This window comes from Notolabrus celidotus, chromosome 17, assembly GCF_009762535.1.
Source record: "Notolabrus celidotus isolate fNotCel1 chromosome 17, fNotCel1.pri, whole genome shotgun sequence".
Lineage (NCBI taxonomy): Eukaryota > Metazoa > Chordata > Actinopteri > Labriformes > Labridae > Notolabrus > Notolabrus celidotus.
Window position 1 is genome coordinate 10,482,196 of NC_048288.1, and position 14,941 is coordinate 10,497,136.

Below are 14,941 nucleotides of genomic sequence, written 5' to 3' on the forward strand. Positions count from 1 at the left end.
AGGTTTGAACCGTCTGAAATAAGGAACAAACAGACCTCCTGCTCGCAACCAACCCGCCTGCAGTCACACCCCCTCCACTTCTGGTGGGGCCTTGTTCTCTTAAACTGAGGAGTCTTTTAAATCAAACCAGCATTCAACAAGGTTTTTTGTACTTCATAGTATGCCACTGTTCTCTTTAAACTCAAGATAATAAACTCATATGGGTGGAAAGCTGTTAAAAAGTGGCGCCATCAGCCTGTTCTGCGCCACTGCTCTGCATGCTTTGTGCATCCTTGGGGTGAGTTAGCACACTTTATATGGATATGTTAGTTGAAATTCATTTTGTCGTTGCAATAAAGTGACTTACCTGGCACAACACCATTAGTTGCAATAGCACTCATGGAAATAGCTGTCAGCATGGTCTATAAAGAGAAGACAGAGAAGACAACATCATCAGCATAAAGATAAACAATTCAAACACCTCTACTGATATTATTCCCTTAAAATCAAAGTTTATACAACTTTTAATTTTAGATAACTCAAAACAAAGGACATTTTGATTAAGCTTTCACCTTTTTCAAACAGAGCATGACATAAACACATCCCCCTGACTTTTATGTCATCTAAGAATTCTTTGTACCCAGGAATTTCCAGGATTTTCTGTACAATAGGATACTAAGAAAAACTTAATCCAGCATGCAGCCTGTTAAATTACTTCTTTACGGCTAAAGCTCTAAATCTTACGGATTGGTAATGGATACCAGCTTTTCTGTGAAATCGGTAGGTGTGTAAGAGAATATTTACATCAGCCTGTTACCTGATAATACCTCCGGATGAAAGAGAGGACAGAGCAGGGAGAGGGGCAGGGAGACGAGATAAGAGGAACAAAAACAAGAAACAGAAAAGAGAAGAGAGGAGGACATCAGAGTTATAACTTTGATGGTGAAAGAAAAAAAGAAAGAAAGCATGAAGGTGAGATAATAGAGGATAATGACAAGAGGAGGAAGAGGAAGGGGGGCAGGGACAAGGACACGACCAAGATAAACCTTGTGCTCTTTGCTGGGCGTCCGGTTTAAAGTGGCAGACAAGCTGGAGTAAAGCCAATTAGCCGACAGTTTTACTTCCTGCTTCCACTGAATCCCTAAGTAGCTGGACACTCGCTTGTCTTAACCACAAATGAGCATAATAGGAGGCATGTCCTCCCTGTTGGAATAAAATAACTCACCACTCAGTTCCAAAGTATAAAAATAAAGACTCCATCTAAGCTTTCCTTAAAGGGATGAATCTTGTTTTACTTTATTACAAGAGAAGATTTGTTGGAGCATTTTGCTCTCGGTGCTGGATTACTGGAGTGTTATTTATGGACAGGTAGGCAGCTCCTCTCTGTACTCTGAGGATGCAGCGTGACACGTCACATGGAGACTCTGGAGATAGTTGTGGCTACAACATTGTCTATTTACCAAAAATCTGGCAGGATATTTGACAAAGTTGGCGCTGTTTTTTTGTAGTTTTAGAGGCCTTTGTGCCCAACCAGTCAGTCAGACAATCTGCTTCAGCAAACATTAAGTTCAACTCATGAACACTGTAGAGAAAATCCAAAGTTTGAATGCTCCTTTAACTGACATACATGATCAGTGCTATTACTTTTTGAGTGGTTAGTATTGTTTTACTCATTTATTTATTGGTGTTATTAACAATTCCTGCCCCTTTCCGTTTTCATAATCATTATTTTTCCTTGTATTCTCTCTTTATTGTGACCCTCAAGCTTTATATGTTCTATTGTTGCTGCTCTACTCTTGGTATTTAGAGGCCTCTTAAAAATGTAAGCACAACCAGAGGCCAAGTCAGACAAAGCAAGCTCCACTGACCCCCAAACGTAAACACTCAATGATGACAACAGACGTCATCTCAAAATTTAAATATATATATAATTGTACCTTATTTTTCTCCAAAGTATTTATATTTTCACATAAAAAAGTAGTAAGTACAAATTATAAAAATAATCATCAACATTTATATTTTATCATATGACAGGTTGACTTCTAAAATAATGTGAGCAAGGTGATATTTCGACTTTGTAACATATCTTTACACTTTTACGCTCAAGACCTGCACTGAAAAAACACGCTGCACTCAACAAAACTGGTAATGCATTTTAAATCTAGAGATTGTCTCGTAGTTTAAAACAATTCGAAAAGTTTCTACATCCACTGACATCATTAAAATCGTATCTTTGTGTTTTAATGCACAAAAAGAAAGGTGATAATTCAATCCATATCTCTCCGCTGGCTCTCTGTTTCTTTTGGCACTGATTTTAAAATTCTTTTACTTTTTTTTAAAAGCTCTGAACGGCCTTGCTCTTCCATACATCACAGATCTGATTATATGCTCTGGTACAATCACTGAGGTCCTTGACTGCTTCCTTTTAAATGTTCCTCATGTGTCCTACACAAGCACTGGGGAGAGAGCTGCGTGTTTTTTATGCTCCAAAACTCTTTTAACATCAGAAATTAAAGATCTATCTTTTTAATATAGCTCTTAATTTAATTGTATCATTCTTTTTATTTGTCTATTTACTTATTTTGGCAGGTATTTATTCATTCTTTTTATTTACTTTTCACTTAGTTTAATTTTCTTCTTCAATCATTTTATAAATTGTTTTTACTGTCATTTTATAATCATCTTTCTTGCCTTAGTCTTTTACTATTTATTGATCGCTGTTACTTTTCTGTCTGTTTGTTCTATGTGAAGCACCTTGGGCTGTGTCCTTGTATGCATGAAATGTTCTATACAAATAAAGCTGGAAAACTGGCATAATCTGATGTAAATACATAAATGTATTAAAGATATACGGGATCAATACCCCTTAGTGCCCAACAGAGGCTTATTCTACACAGTTAGACAGATGGAGTAACTTTCGAGGAATAACAACACATGTCAGATTAGCTTTTCTATTTGACAGATGGTTTAGATAATCTATGTGACTGGTATATATCTGAGCAGTGACCACAGAGGTTTCTTGAGCCTTACTATGTCAGCTATTAATAAAAGGCCTTGACGGCAGTGATAAAAAGGTATGTGTCTGTATTGATCACCCTGAATAGAAGTTTCTTTACACAGACCCTGTTTGATTCCCTAATCTTCAGCCCCATGCTCACACCGTTAATAACAGGCTCCTCCACTCCCTGTCCCTCGCCTTGTTCTGTTGGTTGTCCTGAATCTGCTACCAGTTATGTCCTCTGTGCTTCACAAAACCATCACTGTGATTATATTTGTGTGTTGTCTGTGATGGTCAGCTCAAACAACAAACTTATCGTGACATAGTGGAAAATATTCTGAAATCTGTGAATAAAAAAGTGTGTTTGTGTTCTTAATACCAACATCAGCATGAGACCTGGTTTTGCCAGAGTCCTCCTGAATCACAAAGCCTCCATGTTTTTGTACCTGGAATCAAATCTTCTTTCTTTAGACAGTTACTATGTTTCATCTCTTAATGTGGTGGTCTTATGCCTTCCTTTTAATACTACTAAACATTCCCTTTTTAGGCGGTGCATTCTCTTTACTGAGACCCACAGGCTTTTAATGTTGTTTGTCGTCAGTTTTTCTGGGCCACTGCTGGAATTTAAAGGTTTTACTTTTCTTAAAATAAGCCAGATTTTAAGTTGATTATAACTTTTGAATCTGAAAAGAGTGAATGCATGGAGGAGGCATGAAAATATGAGCAGAAGTGTAACCTGAACAAATCAAAACTGTTCTAGATTGAAGTCAAATGAATTACTTTTGGGTTATTTTTAGACTTTTGTGCAGATGGGTGTGGAGCTCACAAAATGTGACCTATAAACAGGTGGCTGATGTGGAACCACCGGTGCAAAGTCAGACCTGGTCTCTGCAGAGAAAAATGAACATTAATCTGTTTGACTAAGCTCGGCTCTTTGATGATGTAAGAGTGGTGACGCAGTGAACGGTTGATCCTGCAACATGCACTTAAGCTTGATTGTAATATATGAAATGACGTCTTATGGGCACACTGATGTTACAGCTAGCATCTGATGTCAATTCAAAAAGTTACTGACACAATGTGCTTGATCACTTTTCATCTGATCGTTTCAAATACATTTCAGTGAGTAAAAATAGAATCACATTTGTGCTTTCCAGGTAGAAGGGAATGGAAATAACCATCACTTTACAAAGTCTGAGGCCCCTTGTTCAAACTCATCCTGTAGTTATATCATGTGAGTAAACGTATTGATCATGTTATACCATTAGAGCATCTCATCATAAGTCAAATGCATCTAGGAGAGATAGTACTCCAGGTTTTTGTTTGTACTTTCCCTGATTAAACTGGAGTAATCCATTGTCCGTCGTGGGACTGTCAAATATAGCCATTGGCTGGGTGTGTATGTCGCTATGTTTCTGACACTTTGCAGATGGAAGAGATTAGAAGTCAAGCTGCCTGAGTACTATTAGGAGCTAGCAGTGTACAGGAAAGGGAGAGTCACAGCTGCTAAATATAGGAGGGATCAGTGGCCACTAAGTGAACCTGCTGGTCATTCATTACTGCTGTCAATCAAACATTCTCAACTCTGCTGTTAAAAGTTGAGGCAGCATCTGACCCTGAGGTCATCGTAACACTCCCGCACATGGACTCATCTTCACACTGGTGTCCTAATGTATTCATAATGCCTTGAAGGGCTGGATGTGTGCATTGAAGTCACCCTTACATAATCCTGCACGTCACTGCTGTAATGGCTTAACTTCAACTCGATATAGCACAAATAATGTCCATGATGATGGTGAGGGAAAATCTTTTCCACTCCATTTCCACTGACCTGTCAGTAAACTGAACATAAACACTGAGCAGTGAAGTGGAGTGTGTAAGCCTTACAACTTTGTGACAGAAGTGTCCTCATCAGTGTCTTTACATTTGTGAAGTAATCTCCATTAGTACTTTTTAATGCCTCACATCTGGAGGATCAAAATAAACTAAGCATTAAGTTTATGTAAGAGAATAACCCAGAGTTTTTGATTCAAGTACAGATATTGTGTTAGAAATAGAAAATTAAAAATCATGAATGTTCTTTTTTGGCTAAATAAACAGAAATAAAATAATTATTAATGCAGAAGCAAAACACTTCTAAAAACTCAATGTGATCAGAGTCCGTTCTTTTTTAGGTATTCAGAAATGTGTGTTTTTAGAAGCAGAGAGGAAAGGCATTTGAAAAGTTTTGCACCTACAACAGAATCACAGGGTCGATATTGAAGTTTTCACAAGGACAAAATACACCTGGCTTTCTTTTTTTATCTTCTTAAATCAATGTGAGTATGAATATGCACTTATGGTAACCCTAGGCTAGAGCATTGCCGCAGAAGAAGAACCATTTTGACTTACAATGTCAGTGACTTCTTTTAAGTCTCTTCTTAAGACTCACTTTTGTGTGAATTCACATTTTTAATTTTTTTAATTTCTATTCTGTTTACCGAATTGATTTAAATTCATTTATTTGACATCTTATTGCTATATTATTTCCTTTTTCATTTATAATTTGAATGAATAATTTTAATACTGTTTTAAACTGTATTTAATTATTTTCATATTTTTATTAGCTTGTTTTTTTTAGCTTACTTCTTATCTTTTTCTAGCTTTCCTATGTTTATCTGTTGTTGTCGTTGCTAGGGTCTGAGAGAGAAATGTAATATCAAATCCTCAGTATGTCTGGTGCATCCTGCAGTTTATTTGATAACAAAGAAGACTGAACTTTTTGAACTTTGGAATGTTCTTATCTAACCTTCCTTTTTTCTCTGATGTGATGTCTTCTTCTTTAAACCTTTTTATTGTCCTTTAATGATTAAAAAAAAACCTCTATAACGGAGATTTATTGGTCTATTGTTTCATCACTTTGTTCTTTTTGATTTGTGTTTATTCTTTTTCACCTTTTGCTTTGTTTTTTTTGTTTTTTTCCATTGTTAGAATTTTATACACTCCTCTTTCTGTGACAGGTTTATTCTGTCAGTCTTTTGAAATTTGCCCTGCTTTGTTTGTCAAAGCACTTTGTAAAGATTTGTTTTTATTATTATTATTATCATTATTATTATTATTATTATTATTAAACTTAACAGGAGTGTAGAGATGTCTTTAACGAAGGTACAGTGTGATGATGCAAAAGATGTAGTTTTATCCTCCGAATGTAAAATGAAAACCCCTGCACTGAAAACCTATTTCAGTGGATTGGTTTATTTGTATAACACTTTCCTGTAATTAAAGGCTCAGATGAAAGAGCAGTAACTAGTTAAAATCAAGCTCCACATGTGAGTAATGAGGGTTGAGTACTCACGCAGGAGCAGCACAAGACGACAATAGCCAGGGATTCCAGGATGCCAGCGGTGCCGACGATCCAGGTAAGTCGCAGAAACAGGATGACCCCCAAAATATTCTGGAGGCAGGGGAGGTAGACACCCATGAAGGTCCCCATCTGAGGGCTCTGTGCAGAGGAGGAGGAGGGCACATGAGATGGAAATATAGTACAAATAATCAGCTAAAAAGAGGATGTGAACTAATGTCTTATTCTAAGATTGATTTGGGGCATGATGTGACTTTTACTGAGAGGATAGGATGGTAGACTCAGACACAGAGGGGGGAATAACAAGCTGTACATGGCTGAAGGACGGAATCAACCCAGGGCTTTGTGCATGAAGGACGTTAGCTACTGTGCAAAGGGGTGCAAAATTCAAACACTGGTTGAAACCGATGCCCCAGGAGTGAGTCATTTTTTAAGTGAATGTGAAAGGGAAACTGAGAATTATGTTACATAACTGCGTTAAAATGATTCCAACAAACATCCAAAATAAAAATATGTGAGTAATATGAATTAATGAATGATTTTGGACCAGAATGAGCAGAATGTTATGCTAACAATGACAATCTTTCCAGCAACACAAGTGTAGACGCAGCTATGGGGTCGGATTAGTTCTCTATCAGAGGTTACTGCCAGCCAATGGGAGTTAACAAAACCTGTTTCTACGCGGGAGATGAAGAAACTGATCTGAGACTGAATTTATAGTTGTGACATTACATCTCTAGGGCTACTTTTAATTTCTCTTTTCTGGGGAGCAAAGTGGAAAAAAACACAATGAGAATGCACTGAAGAACAAGAGCACGATCATGTATGAACTGACGTATAAGGAGGAGACAGTGGCAGGCTCATAAGGTCGTCCAGGTACACAGAGAAACAGCACCTTATAAATGCTGAGAAGATTAATCCGGTCTAAATATAAATCAGTGTCCTCTGTGACAATGGAGTAAAGTAAGGCTCAAAGGTGAATGTGTGACATGCTCTTCATCTGTTTGTGATTTATTTCTTTAATTTAGTTTTTCCCTTTTTGATTAAGTTAAAAAAAAAATTAAAAATGCCATATGTTCCTGTACCCTGGGAATAAAAAGACACGAGGGTTGTACTGAGTCTTTCATAAGACAAATAAATAAATAAATACAACTTTAAAAGCACTGACTGTCCTCTATATTATCTATAGCCTTTGTAAATTAGAGTCTAATCTTGTCCATCACTATCCTACCATCTTAGGGAAAAAGCAAAACTGAATATGTCTGAGTCCGTAACTGAATTAGAAATTCAACACTTTCTGTTCAAAGTGTAAAGTACTGATATGCTCTAAAAATGACAAAAACAAAATGTACATACAATAATTACACCTTAAAATGTTTCACCAAAGACTGATACAGTTCCCTAATAATCATAAAAGTTATGCAAAGACACAAAAAGAAAATGTGCTAAGTTTGCAAACCCACAATAAAAGATTTTCAAATGAAAAAAGGTCAGAGCTCTGTCAGTCAAAGACCCCGTTACGTAATGACAGTTCAGCAGGTTTAAACAAAATCTGTTGACATGCAACTGTACAGCAGAGATCTGTGCTGTAATTAGACAACTCCACTTTAATTATACTGTCTGCTCGGACACACGCATTGTACTCTCTGTTGTACCTTAACAGCTTTCTTCTTTGGCCCCTCGTCATCGTCAGCCTCCTCGTGTTCCTGGGCCCCTTGGGTGAGGTTGGTGTAGTTTGCCAGTTTGTTGAGGAGAGATGACACCATGGGGTTGCTGTCCATCTCCTCCTGCAATGTAGAAAATCATTGTTTTAACATTCAGGAAGGTACAGGATCAGAAAATAGATCGTTTTTCAAACTTTTAAATTGATCTGAAGGTCATTCACAAATTAAGGCATAATTATTAAGGTAGTTAAGGTAGTCTGGGTAAAGTTATTGTCCAGATTCTACTAATCTACCTACTATAGTTTAATAAACTCCCCTCTGGAAGGGTTGTCAGAACAGATACGTCGGACACAACTCGAGTCTCCTTCTTTTTATGTTTATTGCACACATCAAACGCACACTTGCCTACCGACACTCAGTGGTTAGAAGTTATATGACTCTTAATTAGGTTGTAAACCTGCAATATAAGCACAAAACAACTCAAAATTAACCAACCATAAGTTTACATTAATTCTTGTTTGAAATATCAGCACTGACAGTATACAATTACTCACCGAGAAGGCGTACCAGTCCTGACGCTTAACTATGTGAAAATGAATCTTAAAGGATTAACTACACTTTTTGGTAAGCCCTGCCCACTCCACACACACACACACACACACAGTTGGGAGATCAGGATACTCCAATCAAATAAAGTCATGTTATGCTCTCATGAAACACCTATCACTTGTGACAGAACAATGGCTGCAACTGCTGTAACGTTATACAGTTATAGCTTTAATTACAAGACCCTAAAACCTCTCATTTGGTCCTGATTGGTGAAACAGTCATTCTAATATCATATCAAGAAGATGTTTTTTAGATATCTGTCACTTATTATAGAAAACTTCTGCAAGTGACTTCTACTCAAACTTAAAGACAGATGTCTGTGACTCTGTGTTGATATTTCATAATCCCACACCAAGACTCCACGAGATCATTTAGACTAGTTTTAATTGAGATAATTATGCAGTTGTTCTGACACTATCCTTGTCAAAAAATCAACAGCAGACATAAAAAAATCAATTCTGACTCGTCAACATCAAAAAGGAGAAAGAAAGATGAACAGTAGAACATTTAGTCGACTGTTCAAAGCCTTTAAGAATAGCCAGGCTGGGTCATTTTCACAAAGAGTAGGGAAAACTGAAGCCGCAGGACCTAAATGATCCTAAATATGGACCAGAGACCACAGGGCCTCAGGGTCTGCCAAATGGCAGAGCAAAGCACCTGGCAGAGGCTTGTAGGACACACCAGCTTTAATGGCAACACACTCTTTGATTTACACATTGTTAAGCTCAGGGAAGTATTTATTTAGTTCCTGTTTCTAGCTAACCCGAATTCTGAAGCTCACCATGCATTAATGAAAGACTCGAGCTGCATGGACTGGATCTACTTTGAAACTGCAGGATTGCTTCTGTCAGTGAACGTTTACATAAAGAGCAAAGTCATATTTTTGTTGGCTCAACCTCATTTTTGCTGTCACATTTTGACCCTCCAAAAAATATCACAACTTGAAGTTTCCCAGAGCAGCAAAAACATCCTGCTCTGTCTCAGAGAGACATTCAGTGGATGAAAAGCTCCTGAAGGTTACCTCGAAAAGGGCCATGTTGGTGCCATCATAGCTGTTGCCTTTGTCATTGTCTGTGTTGTTGATAAAGGGACTGTTTTCCTTTGGGACGCCATCACCTGCAGAAAAACACAAAACAGTTATTAGAAAAATGTGTTACTTCAACTAAAAAATAATGTTCTCGACTGGTTCCACCATCAGGTCTGTGTTTAAGTAAATAATGTGGTACCAGTGCTGCCCTAAAGCGATCCAAATATAAATTAAAATGTGTCCTATGCTTGTAAAAGTAGATCTACTGTTGCAGGAGGAGTTTGGACACTGTTTTCCTTAAGCTCTCATCAACTCCTGGATCACTAAAAAACACACACAAGCAATCAAAAATTAATCAAGTGTTATGAGGCCTTGGTCTCCTGGAAGAAGTCTGGATCGTGCCTGGTCCAAATCTAGTAAATTGGAGAACATTACATTGTGGTTCTGTTTGCAACCAGCGTGTTTACACTAAATAATAAGCGGAAAAAAATTGCAAATGTGTGAATGATGATGATGCATAAGATTTTCTTTATAACTGCCTGTGCAAGTGGTTCAAGGCAAGTCTAACAAACTATGAAAGCAGAAACCACTGTAGAGTCTGCTCTGCATCCACATGCTGCATGAGCTTCAGATTTACACACACTCATAAAGATATGTTGAGGACATCTCAGTGTATGCAATAATCATTGATGTTTGTACTTTAAGAACTAATTGTTCTCCATGTAACTTAGCTTAAAACAAACAAACTTACACTTTTCAATAGTTCGATAGATATGTCACTTTTACGCAATTAAAAGAAAGGTTTTTAATCACATTCAGACTCTGCTGAATAAACACAAACATATGAAAACATTGGTATCGACAAAGAAACAAAGTAAACCACATGGTTCATTGAAAAGGAAATCTACACTCTAAGTTCTGGAATAACCTGCCAGAGGTCCTCAGACAGGTAACCTCTGTGAAGGTGTTTAAGAAACACCTGAAAACCTACTTTTATTCCATTGCTTTTAATAATGTTTTACCAGCTTAAATGAGTTTCTATTTTATCTTGTATTATTATTATTATTTTGATTATTATTACTATGTTTTTTTCCCATAGTGTTTGCTCTAAATTGTATACTGTCTGTTTACATGCTGGCTGTGTATAGCCTGACTGTTCTTGTGAAGCACCCAGGTGCAGAACGTGTTTTGCTTTTCAGGTGCTATCTAAATGAAATAAACTTAAAATTAAACTTAGGTAGGACAATAAAGAACAGGGTCAACATTTTACAGCCTGCATGCCAGACTGCAAAATATTTTAAGATCAGGTAACTCTTAGATGTGCATGTGGTTGTCATAGCTTTGGCTGTTATGATTCAACGGACAATATGAAAAAAAAAAAAAACCTCTGTGGGTGAGACAAAACAAATGTCAGATTGTTTTGTGGCTCTTGCGTGATATTTTTTAAAGTCACAGACTGAGTGTCCACTTTCTCCTCTTTACCACTTCAGAGCTCACAGCGTTATCCTGCATCACATGAAGAAACCAAGCCGTCTTCAGAGAAAACATTCTGACACCAAACTGTGAACGGCGTTGTGTTTTTACTGCTGAGGCCGCCAACACACACAGAAACACACTGAGCAAATGTTTTGACTGAGCAGACGGCTGAGAGAGCGGAGGTCAAGCTCCACCACACGCTGCAGTCAAGTCTGCATGTAAACAAAAGAGGGTCTGACTTCACATGAAGTGTACAGATGATCTGTGTGAGTGTGTGTGTGTGTGTGTGTGTGTGTGATTCCTTTTTCTTCTGTATCAAAAATAAAATAAGCTTTTCTTTAAGTAATATGATTATATTACATAAGGATTTAAACTGTAGAACACAAATAAATAGATTCACTTGATTTGTTGGAGGAGAAGCAGAATATCTAAACTAAGCAGGAGGAAGATCAATTAATTTATGCTGACCAGATTAATCAGATTAACCAGATTTTCCCTTCATTCACTTTGATGGTTTTAAACAAATCAACATTACAAAACGTACAGGCTTTCTCAAAGCAATGAGGCTGAGTGAACATCAGCAGCTGAAGATTCTGGGTTATAACAAAACTGTGGGGCGCCATTGGCCTGGCAGTTTAAGCGTGCACCCCATGTACAGAGGCCATAGCCCTTGTCGCAGAGGTCGAAGGTTCGATTCCAGCCTCGACCATTTACTGCATGTCCTCCCCCACTCTCTGCTCCCCACATTCGCTGTCTCTCTTCAGCTGTCCTGTCCATTAAAGGCAAAAATTACCCAAAATATAACTTAAAAAAAAACTCTGTTGGCAAAAAACTGTTAAAATGAAAGACACTAAAATAAACTGTGAGGCAAGAGCATGAGAATGAATGGAGGGAGTAGAAAATAAGTAAGGGAAAAAACAGACAACACACTCAGAATCACAACACTGCAGTGATTCCTACAGCCGGCTGTCAAAAATACTCTCACCATTAAACTGAGATCAGGACCCACTGCTTTATATTCACCTGAAACTTCACCAACAATCAAGTGAAAATCCTCTCTGAAAACTAGGAACACAGTATGTGACAGCGCAACTCTGGGACAAAGTCCAATACTTAAGGCAATATCTTCATCCTCACTAACAGTGTTTCTTTAAGCATCTGAGCTGACTATTTGTTCTTCTTTGTTTATTTTTTCAATTACTGGTACCTAGAAGACTTATCTATCTGTAAAACGAGGAAACAAAAACTAAAACTGAATTCAAAATACACAGAAGCTTTATTTACAAGAAAACTGCTGCCACAGAACGTTTGGGATTTTCACTTGAAAGAGTACTTAAAAAGGGACATATATCCCTCCTGGACCATTTAACACAGTCCCCTGAGGTCTAATGAAACGTCTGGGTTGGGCTCTGGTCAAAATATAACAGGATTTAAGCACCAGAAACCACAGCCTTTTTCAAAAGGATCGTTTTAGATGTGTGTCTTTAAATCCTTCTCGCCTGGCTCCTCTGTTAGAAAAACAATGGCCGATTTCCCCCAAAAGTTTAGCTCTTGAAGGTACAAGGTAAGGTGTTATTACAATGACTCTTCATGGGATGTCACAACCAGGAAATGGCTCATTTTGGGACATCTCTTTTTATATATATCAACATTTTGATGCCTGCGTAATCAATTAATCAACATATTGGTTCATCTCGAGTATGCATGTGAGGATAGAAAACATTATAGATATGCTTCTTAAGACTGGACATCATGGAAAATGAAGATCAAGCTGTGAGATTTTCAACTTTCCATCATATTCATGTACAATATGTTGAATATACATCACTTGCACTATAAAATGAGGGCATATTTAACTTAAAATGATGCTGATCCATCCAATGATCATGATGTATTGACCTGGGCCAGTATGCACGTCCAGTCATTAGCGATGAAAACGGGCCGTTTGTACTTATTGTGAAAAAAAATTGATTAGCGGTATGCATGAGCCAGGTTAACGCCCCAACAAAGCATTACATTTAATGGCAGTAGACCCCACTATTACAGGTGCTAACGGCAGGATTACCGCATCTATTACGCTGTTCAAAGGATGGCGGACATCGTGCTTATGCGTTACCCGGTTCAAGATCTTAAGACAAACTTTCCCTTAATCCTTGTTTGTTATCTTTGATAATTGACTTGCTGATAACAGCTGTTTGTTCATTCTATATTCTTGTAATTAAATGTCCATTTCTTGTGCTGAAAATGTGTTTTTTCTTGATCTTCTCTCAGTCACGCCGGTACCGCTCACCATGTTTATTGTTGTTTACGCATAGTAGGCATGCGTAAATTGAATTTGTTGGATAGGGGTTTTCCAGGAGGTTCCCTGGACATATGACGTTTTGCACCAGCCTCGCTTTCATGGCGCAATAAGTTAATTGGCCAATCATTTGCTGTCGTGCATGAGGCTAACGCTACGGCCAAATGGGCCATTCCATAACGGTACGTTAAGACTAATGGCCCCATTTGTGTAATGGCTGGGCGTGCATACAGGCCCTGATTTACAGAAATATGGAGTTTAGTTGTGATCAGGGTCATGACTTCTATCAGAAGCCATTGAATAATTATTTTTAGAAAGTGTTGGACGTTCAGAGGAACTCATTTTTTACATTTTGCTTTAAGACTCAGACATTCTGATGAACATCTCTCTCAGTGTTTTGACTTAAAACACACTAAAGGATGAATCCATAATACTAAAAGACAACTGTAGTAAAACAAATACCACCAGTTATTCCACCACTGTTTGAATATCTCAGAGCCCACCGTGGTCATGACCTCTCATTCATCACTTGAGCTGTCCACTGTGAACTCTAGCCACCGTGGGGATTTCATGGGTAACTTTTACTGCTTGATCCAGCTGCAGAGGGAATAAGAGGCTTGCAGTGTGGCTTAGCTCGGTGGTAATCACAGGGAAAGTCACTATGTCCTTGTGATGTGTAGCTTTTTAAAACACAGTCGGAGTGGGATAGAAGAGCACATATTATAAGAGCAGAGGGTTTCTATAAGCTGGGATAACAGGGATTTAATTTCAATAGAATGACAACTGTGCTGTGAGGATGCAGCTACGGGTGAATATAACCTGTCAGTCATTACTTACCTAGGTAGGATGCTATACACACCACAGGTAATCATTGTCTTAAATGACACTGGCTAAATCCTCTTTGAGACCCAGAGCAGGCTAAAACTGGCAGGACTGCTTCCACATAAGGTGAGGTTTTAGCTTTTAGAACGTGTCCTCCTCAGACAGGAAGTGAGTAAAGTCAGTGAAAACAATCACAGGGTCATGGATTTACTACACCTGCCACAGTAGCAGTTTAAAAAGAAACATTTGTTTTAGTGTTACCACAGTAAATATAGGTGTAGTTTTACACGTGGGACACATACTATGAGAAGCTTCTGTTTTTATGCACTAAAACTGTGGAACTCTCTGTCTCTGGACATTAAGAGGGTGAGCTCTCTGGATATTTTTAAAAGTAAATTAAAGACTTAGATACTGAAAATCTTAAATGCAAAGTAAAAACATATTATTCGCTCTGGCTTTTATATTTGATCTCAATGGGACTAACCTGGTAAAATAAAGGTTAAATAAAATTTTAAAAAGTAGGGTTTAACAATTGTACGACTTTACTTTTAACTTTTACATTGATTTTAATGTTGTTTTATTATTTTATTAATTTTAACTATTTGTTTTGTATTTATCTACTCAGTTTTATTGATATGTTTAGCCTTCATTTTATTTTCAACTCTTGTCCTTACCCTCTTTAAATGTATTTATTGTCACTATTTACATTTTCAATGTTCATTTAATG

The 14,941-nt window shown here is 37.6% G+C and overlaps 1 protein-coding gene across 5 annotated transcripts in view; it reads right to left on the bottom strand.

Moving 5' to 3' along the window:
• Nucleotides 1–14,941, bottom strand: part of slc12a7b (solute carrier family 12 member 7b) — an 84,050-nt gene that overhangs the window by 20,606 nt on the left and 48,503 nt on the right. For all 5 annotated transcript variants that reach the window (XM_034706154.1, XM_034706153.1, XM_034706156.1 and 2 more), the window contains exons 2-5: nucleotides 9,612–9,706; nucleotides 7,973–8,104; nucleotides 6,312–6,458; nucleotides 347–401 (exon numbers count right to left, since the gene is read on the bottom strand). In XM_034706154.1, coding sequence (XP_034562045.1) covers nucleotides 347–401; nucleotides 6,312–6,458; nucleotides 7,973–8,104; nucleotides 9,612–9,706 — 429 coding nt within the window. The remainder of the gene's footprint in view (nucleotides 1–346; nucleotides 402–6,311; nucleotides 6,459–7,972; nucleotides 8,105–9,611; nucleotides 9,707–14,941) is intronic.